Genomic DNA, 13,336 nt, shown 5'->3' on the forward strand with positions numbered 1-13,336 from the left:
TCAAATTAGATGATGGTTACTAACAGAGAGAGACGGAGAGAAACCTTGATGCATGCCAGGCGAATATTTAACAAGCTCCTTACTTTTTTCTCACATAAGAGGCCACATCTTTATCTTCAAAACGCAGCTTCCGACATAGAGAGTGTGTGAAGTGTTGCTGAACATTTCCACTCACTGTTTCTGATGTAACACATGATTCTAGACAGATCTATGATTCAGTGATACTTTATAATCTGTCATATGATCAGCTGAAAGTCACAGTAAATCTAAAATGCATCATGTTACTGCAGCATTCTCGGTATTTTATTGTGTTCATTTCCTCTCAGTGAGGCCCTTCATTAGATACCCATCATTGACCGCCGCGTCACTGCAAACACTCGTGATTACAAACCAGTGAACACTAGTTTCTGCACGCTCGCCAGCTGTGAATGTCTGGCACAGAAAGTAACAATTGCGTTTGTGAACCACGACTGTGACACTTTAGTCTGCATAAATTCACTGGAAATGTTAGAAAGGTCTGACCTGGAGACTTGTGTTTTAGTACAGTGAAAAGGATAACTGGAAATAAGTATAAGTAGAAAAACAGATGTATTCAGGACGTCCACCTTAAAATGTCTTAAACATGATTTTAGCTGGTCTGGAAAGTTGATTGGATTATGAAGCTAATGTTACTTTTATGTCTCAACTTAAATGTGTTTTGGGGAAGAATCTGGCCCCAGTCTGACCGTGTCTGCACTAAAAACGTTAACCCCTACACTCTTAAATGTAATTCAGGGGATCTTTAACCACAACTTAATTAAATGCATTGTTTTAAGATAAATATTTGTATTAATTGATTTAGATAAACCTTATGAAACATTATGCAAACATTATTTAGATGAGTTGTGTTGACATAAAAATGTTTGTAATTACATCAGCTTAATATTGTGTGTAATTTAAACTTAAGAAAATCTAATTGGAGCAACTTGATTGTTTAAACAGCTGTCAAATTAAAAACTTGTCTTCACAGTTATGGTAATTAAGCACATAATGCTATAAACATCTTTTTAAATACATGTAAAAACTAGTTGGAACAAATTAATTTTTAAGAGCAATCAACTTAAAAACTTGTGTGTATGCTATCAATTATTAAGTAAGTGGAAATTAAAAATACCTTAATTTTAGAGGAAAAGTTAAGTCTCCTGACTCAGTTGTCATACTTCTGAAAGATTGATGCAAACTGTTGCACTGGTTCCTTTTGTTGAGTTTTTAGAGTGTGCAACTCCAGTAAGTGACATCAGTCATGTAAAATCATATATTTAGTTTTTTTTTTTTTTTTTTTTTTTGTCAGTATGGATATGAAGCGGATGCATAAATTGCATTTATAATAACCTTAAAAGAGTTTTAAAAAGTCTTGAATTTAACATGTTGAAACCTGCAGAAACCCAGTGAATTTTAAGTTGAGGTTGTAATTGTATTTTATTTTGTTTTATGGTTACATATTTTCCATAGCACTCATTTAATGAGACCAGTAAGTATATTTAAAGTAAATATATAGCTTATCCTCGTTGCAAATGCTGAGGTCTCTCTATACAGTTTCAATGGCCCATAAAACATCAAAATAGTGAATCAGAAGGCAAAAGGTTATCTTTATGACAAGTTTTTGAAAATGAATAAATAAAACCATAAAGAAATCAATTGTCCTCTGGCCAAAGAAAACATGAAAGGAACACAAACTGTGTGGTAAACTCAGTTTGACACCCACACTCCATGTAGTGCAGCGTTGCCCACACGACAACACAGCCCTCTACTGTTTCTAAAATGCTGCATTCTCAAACGCAGCTCACAAACTGTTTCAGAAACCTAACAGCCACATTCCTCCTCTTGTCTGTCTTCATCCATTAGTGACCTATTTCATTCACACATGGTTTCAATCTGAATCTGAATTTTACAAGAAAGTTCACACAGGTTTCTTATTTCCATGTAAATTAGAGCAAAGTGAAGCCAGCAGCAACATTTTGAAAAACGTTTTAATATTGCAGAAAGCCCCTGTATAGGTTTTGCTCCTGAAAATGTCGCTTTATTCAACAAAGAGAGGAAATAATTGTAGTTGCAGTTTCAATCTTGCACCCCCAAGGCAAGAGTTCTTACGAAAACAAACTTATACTGCAAAGTACAACAATATCACTAACATGCTGGAAGGCTGTCTGAGGCTTAAAATTAGATTTAAATTTGTGCTAGTGATGTGCTAATAATGCAGGAGCTTATAATGATTTTGTGTTTCCTGAGCTAAATAAAAGATGGCACAAAAGGCCAAATGCACACCACACAGCTTCACAGGCGTTGCTGAGTGATTGTGTGAGTGCACGAACTGAACAGCTGATGTTGTGCAGCCTGAAAAAAGCCTGGAGAGAAACCATCTGAAGCTGCCACAGACAGACAGAGTGAAAACAGACAGGTGTTATCGACAGGAAAGAAGAGACAGACCATGAAACAAGAACAGTGTGTGTGAGGGAAGTTTGAGCCGTAAATGTGTACTGTGTGTGTGTGTGTGTGTGTGTGTGTGTGTGTGTGTGTGTGTGTGTGTGTGTGTGTGTGTGTGTGTGTGTGTGTGTGTGTGTGTGTGTGTAAGAGAGAGCCACAGAGTGAGAAGAATGATCGTTTTGAAGATAAAAATCGAGATGAAATGAAAAATGCCACTTAAACCCTTTTGGGTCCCAGCCTGGTCACATTGTGCAGTTATTTAACAATGTATGCAAAAAAATACAAAAAAAATCAATTTGATTGTATTTTCATATCAAAATCTTTGAATATCTGTTCAGTTTTTCCTTCTGCTAAAGAAAATATGATGCATACATACATAAGCTAGAACTAACCAATTTCAAAAATATTATGTTGTGTATGTTATGTTATTTCAAAAATAACATCATGACATCCATCTATCAGTCAATCTTCAACTTAAAGTGGTGCAGAGCACATTCAGGCAAATTAATTGGTTAACTCGCTAGCAGCATTATGGTGTGTCTTACAAAGATGTTCACCACCTTTGACCCTTAATTTACAAACTGTATTGGAGGCTCAGCTGACTGCAGTGTGGTGACTGGGCAGCGATTATCTTTTCCCAGGATGGCGAAGGCATATCCTGCCATGCTTCTCAGCAGGAGAGACACTCTGTGGTGTGCTGTTTTTTGACTGTTACTTTACTTACTTGTGTGGGCTGATACTGATCAGCAAATTGTCTGTATGAAAGAAAAACTGGATTCACAGATGAACAGTTGCACACGGGACACTGAGCTGCTCTGTTCACACATGCAGCTCACCTGGACTTTGGACTACGGAGCTGGCAGGGTTAAGTCTGGGGCATTAAATAGGGACTTTTGTGGTCACACACAGCTTCAGGAAGTTTCCAGATAATTACAGAGTCGCAGTGCATGTGTGAAAGGGGAATGATCCGGCTGCTCAACTTCAACTTTCCTCCTAACCCAGCTGCTGTTACCAGGCAAGGAAACCCAACAAGAAAACCTTCTTTGTAGTGTATTACCTGTCGCTATACCTCTGTCAGTCTCTGAGGCAGTGTTCGGTCCGGGTCCCTCCATATTCACTGGCATGTTAACACTCATATCAGCTAATATGACAGGTTGCCCCCAGATGCTTGTTTTTACAGGAAACATGTAAATATGTGAAAGCAAATAGCACTCCATGTCATGTGGACCTTGAGTCACTTTAAGGCCAGCAGAGTGTAAGTGGCTACATGCACTGTGATTTTAGATTATCTGCAGCCAATAAATGTCAATACAAGTTAGTAGTCAAGTATGCAGATAAGTGGCTGCATGGTTCATTCTGGAGAATACACAGTTAAGTCACACTTGGCACAATAATGACTCACTCCTCCTCTGTTTTTATGTGTAATGCGCCTCGTCACCTGTGCACACTGAAGCATGTCTCATTTGCAAACTCACACAAAGTTCATCCAATACACAGAGACTATATCCTGCATATTTTGTCACTTAACTGCAAGTCATTACCATGGGGTGTGTGTTCGTGTATGTGACAGAGAGAAAGAAGCAAGTGTGTGTGTGTGTGTGTGTGTGTTATTTACAGCACGGGGGCTGCCTTTGGCGGAAACCTGAGCACTTGAGAGATATAGCGAGGCGGACAGAATCTAAAAATACCACGGCTCAGTGAGCAGGGCTTAAGAAGAAGAAGAAGAAGCAGTGGCTGTCTCCACTGTCAAGCCTGCCTCTTGGTCTTCAGGGCTGCACGCTGCTGTCTCAGAATGAAATATTAGGCCTTTATAAGCAAACGGAAACAAATCCATCTGAGACCAGACAGCTAATTTAAAGTGACGGGTAGAACAAGGGGGCTTTTATATCAGATATTGGAACGATTGATCTGTTTGGGGAGTCGGTGTGATGCAAAGTGTATGAAACAGTTATAATGAGATTGTGGATCGGTTGTTTGAGCATTAAACAAAATGGGAAAAAAGGAAAGATAATTTGAAGTCATGAGGCATGAGTATTAGAGTTTCATCCATGCTTAATAATAGAATATTTTATTTGTATAGCACTTTAAAAAGTATCCAAAGCACATCACAGTTTAGAAAGAAAAAAGACAATAATTGAAACAGTATAGGGAATATCAGTATAATAACTACAGTAATGATAAGGAGAAGCATGGGGACTAATGGACATATTAAAAGCAGATTTAAATAGGTGGGTTTTGAGTGCAGTTTTGACAGAGGGGAGTGAGGGATAATGTTAGAGGGGTTGGGTGAGAACATTCCAGAGTGAGGAGCTTCAATGAAGAAGGCTCTGTAACCCCAGATGCTAGGATCGGGGTGAGGAGGTTGGCTTTGTGATTATGAGGGATATGTAGTGAGTTAGGAGGGGGACTAGGTTGTGGAGAGCTTTGTAGGTAGAGTCTTTAACTGGATTTTTCGTTGAATGGGGACCTGGTGGAGGTTCTGAAGGACTTGGGTGATGTGATATTTGGTGTGGGAGTGGGTGAGCAGATGGGCTGCAGATTGCTGTATTGTAGTTTGTTAAAGTTCCCATGAAACGACTAGCTGCGTGTTCATCGCTTGCACGTTTCCTGTAAACGGGCAGCTAAGAAGGGAGTTGTCACAGACATCGATTGGCGTTTACAGTGGGCAAAAGCACTGCACATGCAGTCAGTGTTGTGCATGTAAGTGCTAAAAGACCAGCCTTCATTGAACTCACTCATATTTTTAGTGAACGGTGAAACGAATCGGTTTTTAATTAATGAATGTGAACGTGAGTGTTGTTCACTCCTGAGGGAGATAACGGTGCTCACATTGTCAGCTTATTTAAAAGAGTGTGACTGCAGCAGAAATAGAGAGTGAACAAATATAAAAACAGAAGTGTTGGTGTGATACAAAAACAGTTTCATCACGAAGCCTCAGGTTTCTCTGTAATTCTGTTGGGTATCAGTGAAATGTATAAACTGCACTGCAAAATTTTCACCAACTTTTCCTAGTTATTGTTCCAGCTTAGGAGAGTTTTCACATACATTTTTCCAGTCAAGAGCTTGTTTTTCCAATTATTCCAACACCACATGAATGCAGGATGCATTTATCAGAGTTTAAAATTTTGTGACCTCTTTAGCCTCAAGTTCGAGGTCAAGTCTTGCGGCCATGTCACCATCCTCTATATCTCTTTATATGACACACAAGTGAAAACATTTAGCCCCTGACACATCCTGCCTCTCACCATCCATGCCACTTCCTGCCTGTCTGTGTACCCCACGTACACAAACAACCTCAGAGGACCACTTACATGTCTAATTCTGTCTGCACACACAGAAGGCGCACAAACGCTGGCTCTAGTCCCAGACCTGTGTACGGGCATTAAAGGCAAACTGTCCAGCAAGTCCACTGATGCTTTCATCCTTGTGCCTGTCTGTCCGTTGATTTGTCCACCGAGGCTTCAAACATAACCTTCTCTCCATTGGCACGGCCTATGATGGTACCTGATATGTGAAGTACTCTATAAAGTGTAAATGACTGTGGACAAAGCTCAGCGGTGACTTGAATTGGCTGTTGATGACTCATAAAAAGATATATTTCCATTTGAAAAGGGGGCTGTGAGTGTTACTTGTTATTTACGGTCACTCAAATGAGTCTGTCAGTGCTCTAACTCAATAATCTTTCTATCTAAGAAATCTTACTAAACAACACTCTGAAAGAGCTCTAATTAAGACACGTAAAAAAAATACATGCTTGAAAAGACGTCTTGAATGTCCTTAAAAATAAAATTAGTTCCTGTTTCAAGGGAGCCCAAATTAGCATTGCCTACACAAAAGAGATGTGGTGACCAAGCTTGTATGATGAACACTTAACTATAAGATTTGCATTTTTTGCTCTGTGAGACAAGCTGTGAGAAAATGACACCATTTAGTCAAATCTAAAGCACGAGTTGAGTCGTAAAGACTTGAATTGCCCGTGATGGCGTGTTTCCTCTCTACTCTTCAGCTGCATTTCTCAGCTACTTCTCTCACTACACAATAGCGACAAATAAAGGGCAGAGCTGAGAAGCTGGTCTCTGCGCTTCTATATATGGACACACATTTACATGCCACATAAAAGAACGTTCACAGTTCTGCTGCGGTTGCAGACACAAACTCGCGCACACTTGTAAACACAAAGCAAACTGAAAGCAGATTGCATGTTTATGAGAGTTTTTCAAGTCAAAAATTAGTCTTAAGTCCTTTGCACTTGACTCCCAAGTCAAGAAAGGAAAGTTTCAAGTCAAATCTCAAGTCTTAAACTATGAGATTTTAGTAATAAAGAAGTTTTATTGCCATTTTAACGAGTAGTTCAAGTAGTTTTTGTACCCGAACAAAAGTTTGTGTCATATTTTTCCAATTGGTGCTCAGTAACATAACGCTAGTTGGCTCAAACAAAGTGGACCTGGGGAAAAGTGTCAGTTTGGGAGGAATGACTACAGTTAACATTAGTTCATTCAGGAAACGAAGGGATTTGTGGCACACTGTTAGTCTGAAGTCAACAAATTTATGAATCGAGTCTGACTCAAGTCCAAGTCATGTGACTCAACTTCACACCTCTGAAAACAAATCTAAAAAAGGGGCACGCACAGGTGCATGTTAGGTGATCACCCACACATCCGCATAAGCAAGCAAAGACACACACACTGACATACCAGCCTGTTTCCTGTGGCTTCTGCTTCCTGCATCTGTAGAGCGCATACCAGACATTTTTTTTTTCTACGGCTGAAAACAGATATGAGCGTAATTACATTAAAAGTCTCATTTCATATCGACCCGTCTGCGCAAATAGCCATCTGAGCAAGCAGAACAAGATTATTTAATGCAATTTATGTTCTTTGTATTTCCCCTGAGTTTTGGGTCACACAGTGGAGAGGTGAGAAGGAGAGCAGGCAACACTTTGAGTACATGGTGTGTGCTGTTGCCTGCTGAGCGTTCGAGCAACAGAAACGGCCTGTGAGGGGACAGTATCACTTTTCTTTTTTTGGTCTACGTGATGATTGCGGGGACAGACACAGCAAGTAACACAGCAAATACAGAATCAGGTAGTACGCTAGAATTTTTCAGTTCATGTGTTTCTTGTAGGGGGTTTTCAATTGAAAACATTTTGTTTTTCATGTAGTGAGTAGAAGTATCACAGAAAATTCATTGCTAGAGACTTTCTGACTTTCATTTATGCTTTGATTTGGTCTTTTTCTCATGAAGGAAATTCGTCTTTGTGTTAATTTCAGAAGAGCTGGTTTAGTTACAGATCGTAGCAGCTTATTCTACACGAGTGCCATTAAGAAACATTTGTCCTTGTAATTGAGTCAAATGATGTCATCTGCTGTGACTAACATAATGCAATTGCCTCAGCTCCTCTGAATCATCACCAGATGTGTATGTCTGTGTGAATGTACTTTCAACGTTGTACATATGAATCATGTCACACAGTGTGTAATAAGCTGTTTTGTGTGGCTGTGTGACATGAATCTGTCTGTGTACACATCTGTATAGAACAGTGTGAACAGCACAGCTGGCAAGCATGGAATTTGGTGGACTTAATGACTTGTACTCTTACACTAAAGTCATCAGCACAAACTTAATCCTGCGGGCTAAATATGAGCGAGAGCTAAAAATAGTTTGCCGTAGCTACAGTAACGTGCACAGCAGGATATGGTTGTCTGGTAGATGATGATGAAGAAAAGACCAAGAGAAAGAAGGGGGAGATTCTATAGGAAGAAAAGACATATAGCATAAGAGAAGAAATTTATATGACAGGTGGTTTTATGTTCTAAAAAAGGCTGGTGACTTTAAAAAAAATGCTTATAATTTAACATAGAAAATTACATTCTTCTGTGAGGTGAATACTGACATAAACCATCACTATCTATACTTAATGTCTTAAGAAGCTTTTTGGGTTTATATTAATGTGGTAATTGGAATGAATTTAAAACCACTAATTTTTTCTTTCTTCATTTTTGAAGAATTTGAGAAGCACGTGACTTTCACAATAACTCTTAAAACTCTTAATATGTAGATTTGATGGAGAATAGGACAGTCTATGCGGTTGTATACGAGGGACCATGCAATCATTATTTCCGTGGACTTAATAATCATTGTTTTATTTTATTTTTGTGGCCTAAAAAAATTGATAACACCAAAGGCCAAGTGGCCTCGTCCCTAAAATTATTAAATTCCAGGCTGCTCCTTCTTACACTTTGAACAGTTTTAAGTTAAGTTGACTTGTTTGCTTTAATAACTCATTGGGCCTCTTTCACAAACTGTGTGTATGCACAAATTTGTGCTTAAACTGTGCATATGAACGTTTGAGGCACAAATCTGGGATTCATCAAACACATTTAGAACTGCCTCAGACCGTGTGTTCGTACAAACGAAGAAAGAACGAGAAAATGTTGAGAAAATGTTGAAACACACCTTTTAACTAAATATAAAGCATATCAAAACTGTATTCATTAAAAAAAAAGCTTTAATAGGAGTCTTGGAAGTGTCATTATGGTTGATTTATCTTGTTTTATTTTCCTTGTTTTTAGGATTTTATCATAAACGTCATGATAATGTGCATGTTTCATGAATCAGACAGTGACTTTGTGTGGAAACTTATTTTGTGCACACAGTAAGAACTTTTCTACACACGTTAGTGAATGAGGCCCAATGTGTAGCCATAGTAATACAGGTTAGCTAGCAAACAAGTAGTTTATTCACAGTGTGTGCAATTGTTGCGAGTGTTTTGGGGCCACAGACAAAATCTCGTTCAGGGCCACCAAAATCCTAAGGCCGGCCCTGAACAGATGGTCTCACACACTCAGAAGCTGCATAGATGGTCTACAGAAATAGACAGCTCGGGCTAATAATGGATTGAGAATTTGATTAGAGACAGAGAGATCCAAAAGACATGATCTAGCTCTATCATTAATGCTGTCTGTCCGCAAGCCCTAATTATAACTAAACACAGTGCCCTCTTTCTCCCTCGCTCCCTCTCTCTCTAACCCCACACAATGCTTGACAATCTGAACAAAGCTTCCCCGAGGCCCCTAATCTAATAGAGCAGTCTCTACAAGACGTCCACACACACCAGCCAACAGAGAGAGCAGGACAGAGTCAGGAGGGAAAGATGAGAGAGTGACGGAGAAAAAAAAAGAGGGGCAGTCAGATAAAGGAGATAAATTGGACACTGAGCGAGGAGTGACACAGAGACAGCTTTTCTTTTCCAAGTCTCCGATGGCTGTTGGTGTGATGTTTATCGTGAGGGAGCTCTGGTGGGACCTCATTGTTCCCGTCTGTGTGTGTGTGTGTGTGTGTGTCCATCTGCTGCGAGCCCCTTTAGGGCCCAGCCTATTTTATCAGAATTCTGGTGTGTGTGAGGCTGCCCCAGCTCTGATTCTGCAGCAGACTTAACACTCCCAAAGCTGTGTATTGATTTTTTTTGGGGGGGCTGCTGAACACAGAGGAAAGGAAGAGAATGGTGCAGAGCTGTAGAAGACGGGCAGCACGATATGACCTGGGATTTAAACGCAAACATCCACAGGGATGTATTGTTCACATCAGACAACTGACCCATCGCTCTGTCCTTTATAATCGTCATCCAAATAATGTTAATAGATGCACTTCACATTTTATTAGTATTTATTATCCTTTAACAAAGTTTTATATCCAGATAATATTTCTATTCAACACATCTCTCAGTTTAGGAAAAGAATATTCTCTGTTAAAATGGGGATGAGAGATGAAGATAAGAACCTATGGACTGTGCTGAAGAAACAAGTCAACACATTTAGTTGAACTGCACCAATTGTCAAGAGGAGTGGTCAGAAATATAACCAGAAGCTTGTGGATGGCTATCAGAATGTGCCTGATTGAGGTGAAAATTACCAAGGGACATTTAACCAAGTAACAGCATCCCTGTATGTATATTTCTGATCCAGTAGATGTATGAAATAACTGAAATGCATGATTGTTTTTTGTGACAAAGATACGCGTTTCAGTCATTCCATCATAGAAAATTAAGAGGTATACGAATCATTGGATGCTCAAAACCGCCGTGATATCCTGTACATGCTGTTTACAAGTGTGTGTAAACTTTTGACGACAACTGTGCTTTAAATGCTGCACTTGAATCAGAATGGCCTGTGTGGCAAAAGCCAGACTTCAACAGAAGAACGTGTTGATTTATGTTGTTGAGGAGCACTGATGTCTAATAGAGAAAAAGAACAAGTAAATTCAAACTGGCAGGGCATGTTTTGGACCCATCATTCCCTAAATTGGATGTTTTTTTGTTCCATATTAAACTTGGATCAAAGAGCCGTGCCCATACACACACACACACACACACACACACACACACACACACACACACACACACACACACACACACACACACACACACACACACACACATATCTGCAGGGTCATGCTTTCTATATCACCCCGTCTCTTCAATATGTTCCTCCCTCTCCTGCCTGGTCCACACAGACTGCCCAGACATCTTAATGAGTCCTTTCATGGCCCAATCAGAATCCAGTAAATACCTTGTCAAGACAGTGCACATTTAAGAATCATTGTTCAGCATATTAAATCATCCCCTTATTTTTATATCCAGCCAGTGGATGATTCAAAATACTGTAATTGTATGTTTTAAATCGGAGAAAATACAAAACCTTTTAACAATGCAAAGCCAGACGTTCAGTATCTAACAGACCCTTTTAGCCAACCCCCTAATGGATGTCAAATTCAGTGACTAAATAATAACTGATGACCAACTGTGTAATCCTTAAATTCAAGAAAGAATAGATGGAGCATCTCTTTAATGCTGCAGCAGGACAGAGGACACAGACGGCAGGAGATGAGTCTTGGTTTACTGAAGTGTGTGCGGCAGAGGGGGTTGCGTGCTCGAGTCTTCAGTGAGTGTGGTCCCTCCTGTGCAGCACACAGGAGACAGAATATTGAGTTACTGAGAGTGAGGTGACTCACAGAATATGTGAATGTTGTAGAGCACCGAGCTCAACATCGTTCTGCTTCAGTAAAGATTGTCTCCAGCCTGATTTCTATCTGCCATTGCACTAATTAAGTTTAGATCAAAGAAGTTTGGTCAGAGAAATTTGCACAGAAGTAAGGGTGACGCTTACTCTGAAGGTCATGTCTATAATGCATTATAAATACATTCAAAAGACATTGTAATGCATTTATAGGGCTTTATAAAACTCAATCAATGTTTGTAATAATGCATGACAACTTATAACAATGTTTATTATAATAAAGAATTATAACTGTCCTGGGTTTCCCGAACGGAATAATGTCTTATAAACATCAACATGCTATAGCATGACTTTGTGATCTTTATTTTAAGTGACAGCACTGCATAAGGTTATTAGCAGTTGTACCATGACCATAAGACTGTCATGAGGACTTATGAGCAATATTTGCAGGCTACAATTAAAGTGAAGCCAGTGACACTTTATAATGGCCACAATTAATAAATTGACCTCTAATGATTTTTGAGACATGATTATGAATCTCATGGATATGTTTGTAAGAATTGCCATTTTTGGTGGAATTTTATGCTTTTCATGCTCTTCTAGTTTTCCAAGTTTTTGTCTTTAACTAACCAGAAACTTTCCTCTCTTTTTTTCCCCTAGTGGAGTTAGACGCGGAGCATGCACAGAGAGTTCCTGGGGCAGAACAAGGCGGGGTGCCACCCCCCCAGGTGAAGCTGAAAGAGAGGCAGAAGTTCTTTGAGGAGGCCTTCCAGCAAGACATGGAGCAGTACCTGTCCACCGGCTACCTGCAGATCGCTGAGAGGAGAGGTGAGAGCGAGGAGCGCCGAGGCTTAGCAGTTCTCCACAGATCATCATCGTGTTCTTTGATTATATATAAACAGCTTGAAATTCAGCATTTCTTCCGCTCTGAGGCCCGCAGAGGAAAAAGGAAAGTGTTGAGGTTTAGGCTGTGGTGTATTGCATTCGAGGGTGAAAGCCATCCAGCATTCAAATGAATTAATTCCACCGTCACGATACCATCAGCCGAAACCTTCACACTTCAACTGCATATCACAAGATTGAGCCATAATAGCTTTCTGCAGCGAGGCTCCACACTCTGAGTGGCTGTTGCTAAACACACAAGTAGAGCCATTACTTTGAAAAATGCCACTGCGCCATATAAATGTAGTCTTCCACTGGGATTGTAATAGTATCCTGCTGCAGTTTACTCCATGTATTACTGCCAAAAGCCTTTGCTAAAATACCCAAAGGATGTGCTGAAATGAGGGACCGCATAGCAGTCATGCAGATATGCACCCTGTATTAAAAGATGTATTGGACTCTACTGGCCCAGAGTTTGTAATGTGATTTTTCTTCTTCTTTTACTCATCTATCCTGCTCCCTTAATCCTCTGAAAATGGCTTATTAGAGAGGATTGTAGAGCAGTTAGGAAGGAGGATAGGTGGAGCGAGTGGAAAGACTTAAGGACAGGAAAAGGAGAGAATGTGAGTTTTCACTGTCAATCAAAACAGCTTGTTACTTAATTATTTATTTTTGCAGTGTTTTTTTATTTTCATTGGACTTCTGCTATTGAAACAGTGACGGTCGTTTCTAAATAGTAACCCTAAACCCACTGTGCATGTTGAAAGAGAGATCATTTCATCCCAAACCACAGTGTTTAACTAACCCTAACCGAGTGTTGTTGTCCTTAAACTTTGGCAGATATTAACCACAGTGTTGCCACATTATAAAACATAACTAGTCTGTGCAACATGCATCATTGATTGTAAAATAAAGATGGACACACACACAGGGCCTGGATCAGTGCTGTTGAGTTGTCGCTCACACAGCTGGCCAAC

The 13,336-nt window shown here is 39.7% G+C and overlaps 1 protein-coding gene across 2 annotated transcripts in view; it reads left to right on the forward strand.

Annotated features, from left to right (window-relative positions):
* dtnbp1b (dystrobrevin binding protein 1b) overlaps positions 1–13,336 on the forward strand; it is a 53,205-nt gene that overhangs the window by 24,639 nt on the left and 15,230 nt on the right. For both annotated transcript variants that reach the window (XM_084738299.1, XM_084738300.1), the window contains exon 2: positions 12,138–12,305. In XM_084738299.1, coding sequence (XP_084594425.1) covers positions 12,138–12,305 — 168 coding nt within the window. The remainder of the gene's footprint in view (positions 1–12,137; positions 12,306–13,336) is intronic.

The sequence above is a fragment of the Lutjanus erythropterus genome, chromosome 16 (assembly GCF_056507025.1).
Source record: "Lutjanus erythropterus isolate fLutEry1 chromosome 16, fLutEry1.hap2, whole genome shotgun sequence".
NCBI classification, from domain to species: domain Eukaryota; kingdom Metazoa; phylum Chordata; class Actinopteri; order Lutjaniformes; family Lutjanidae; genus Lutjanus; species Lutjanus erythropterus.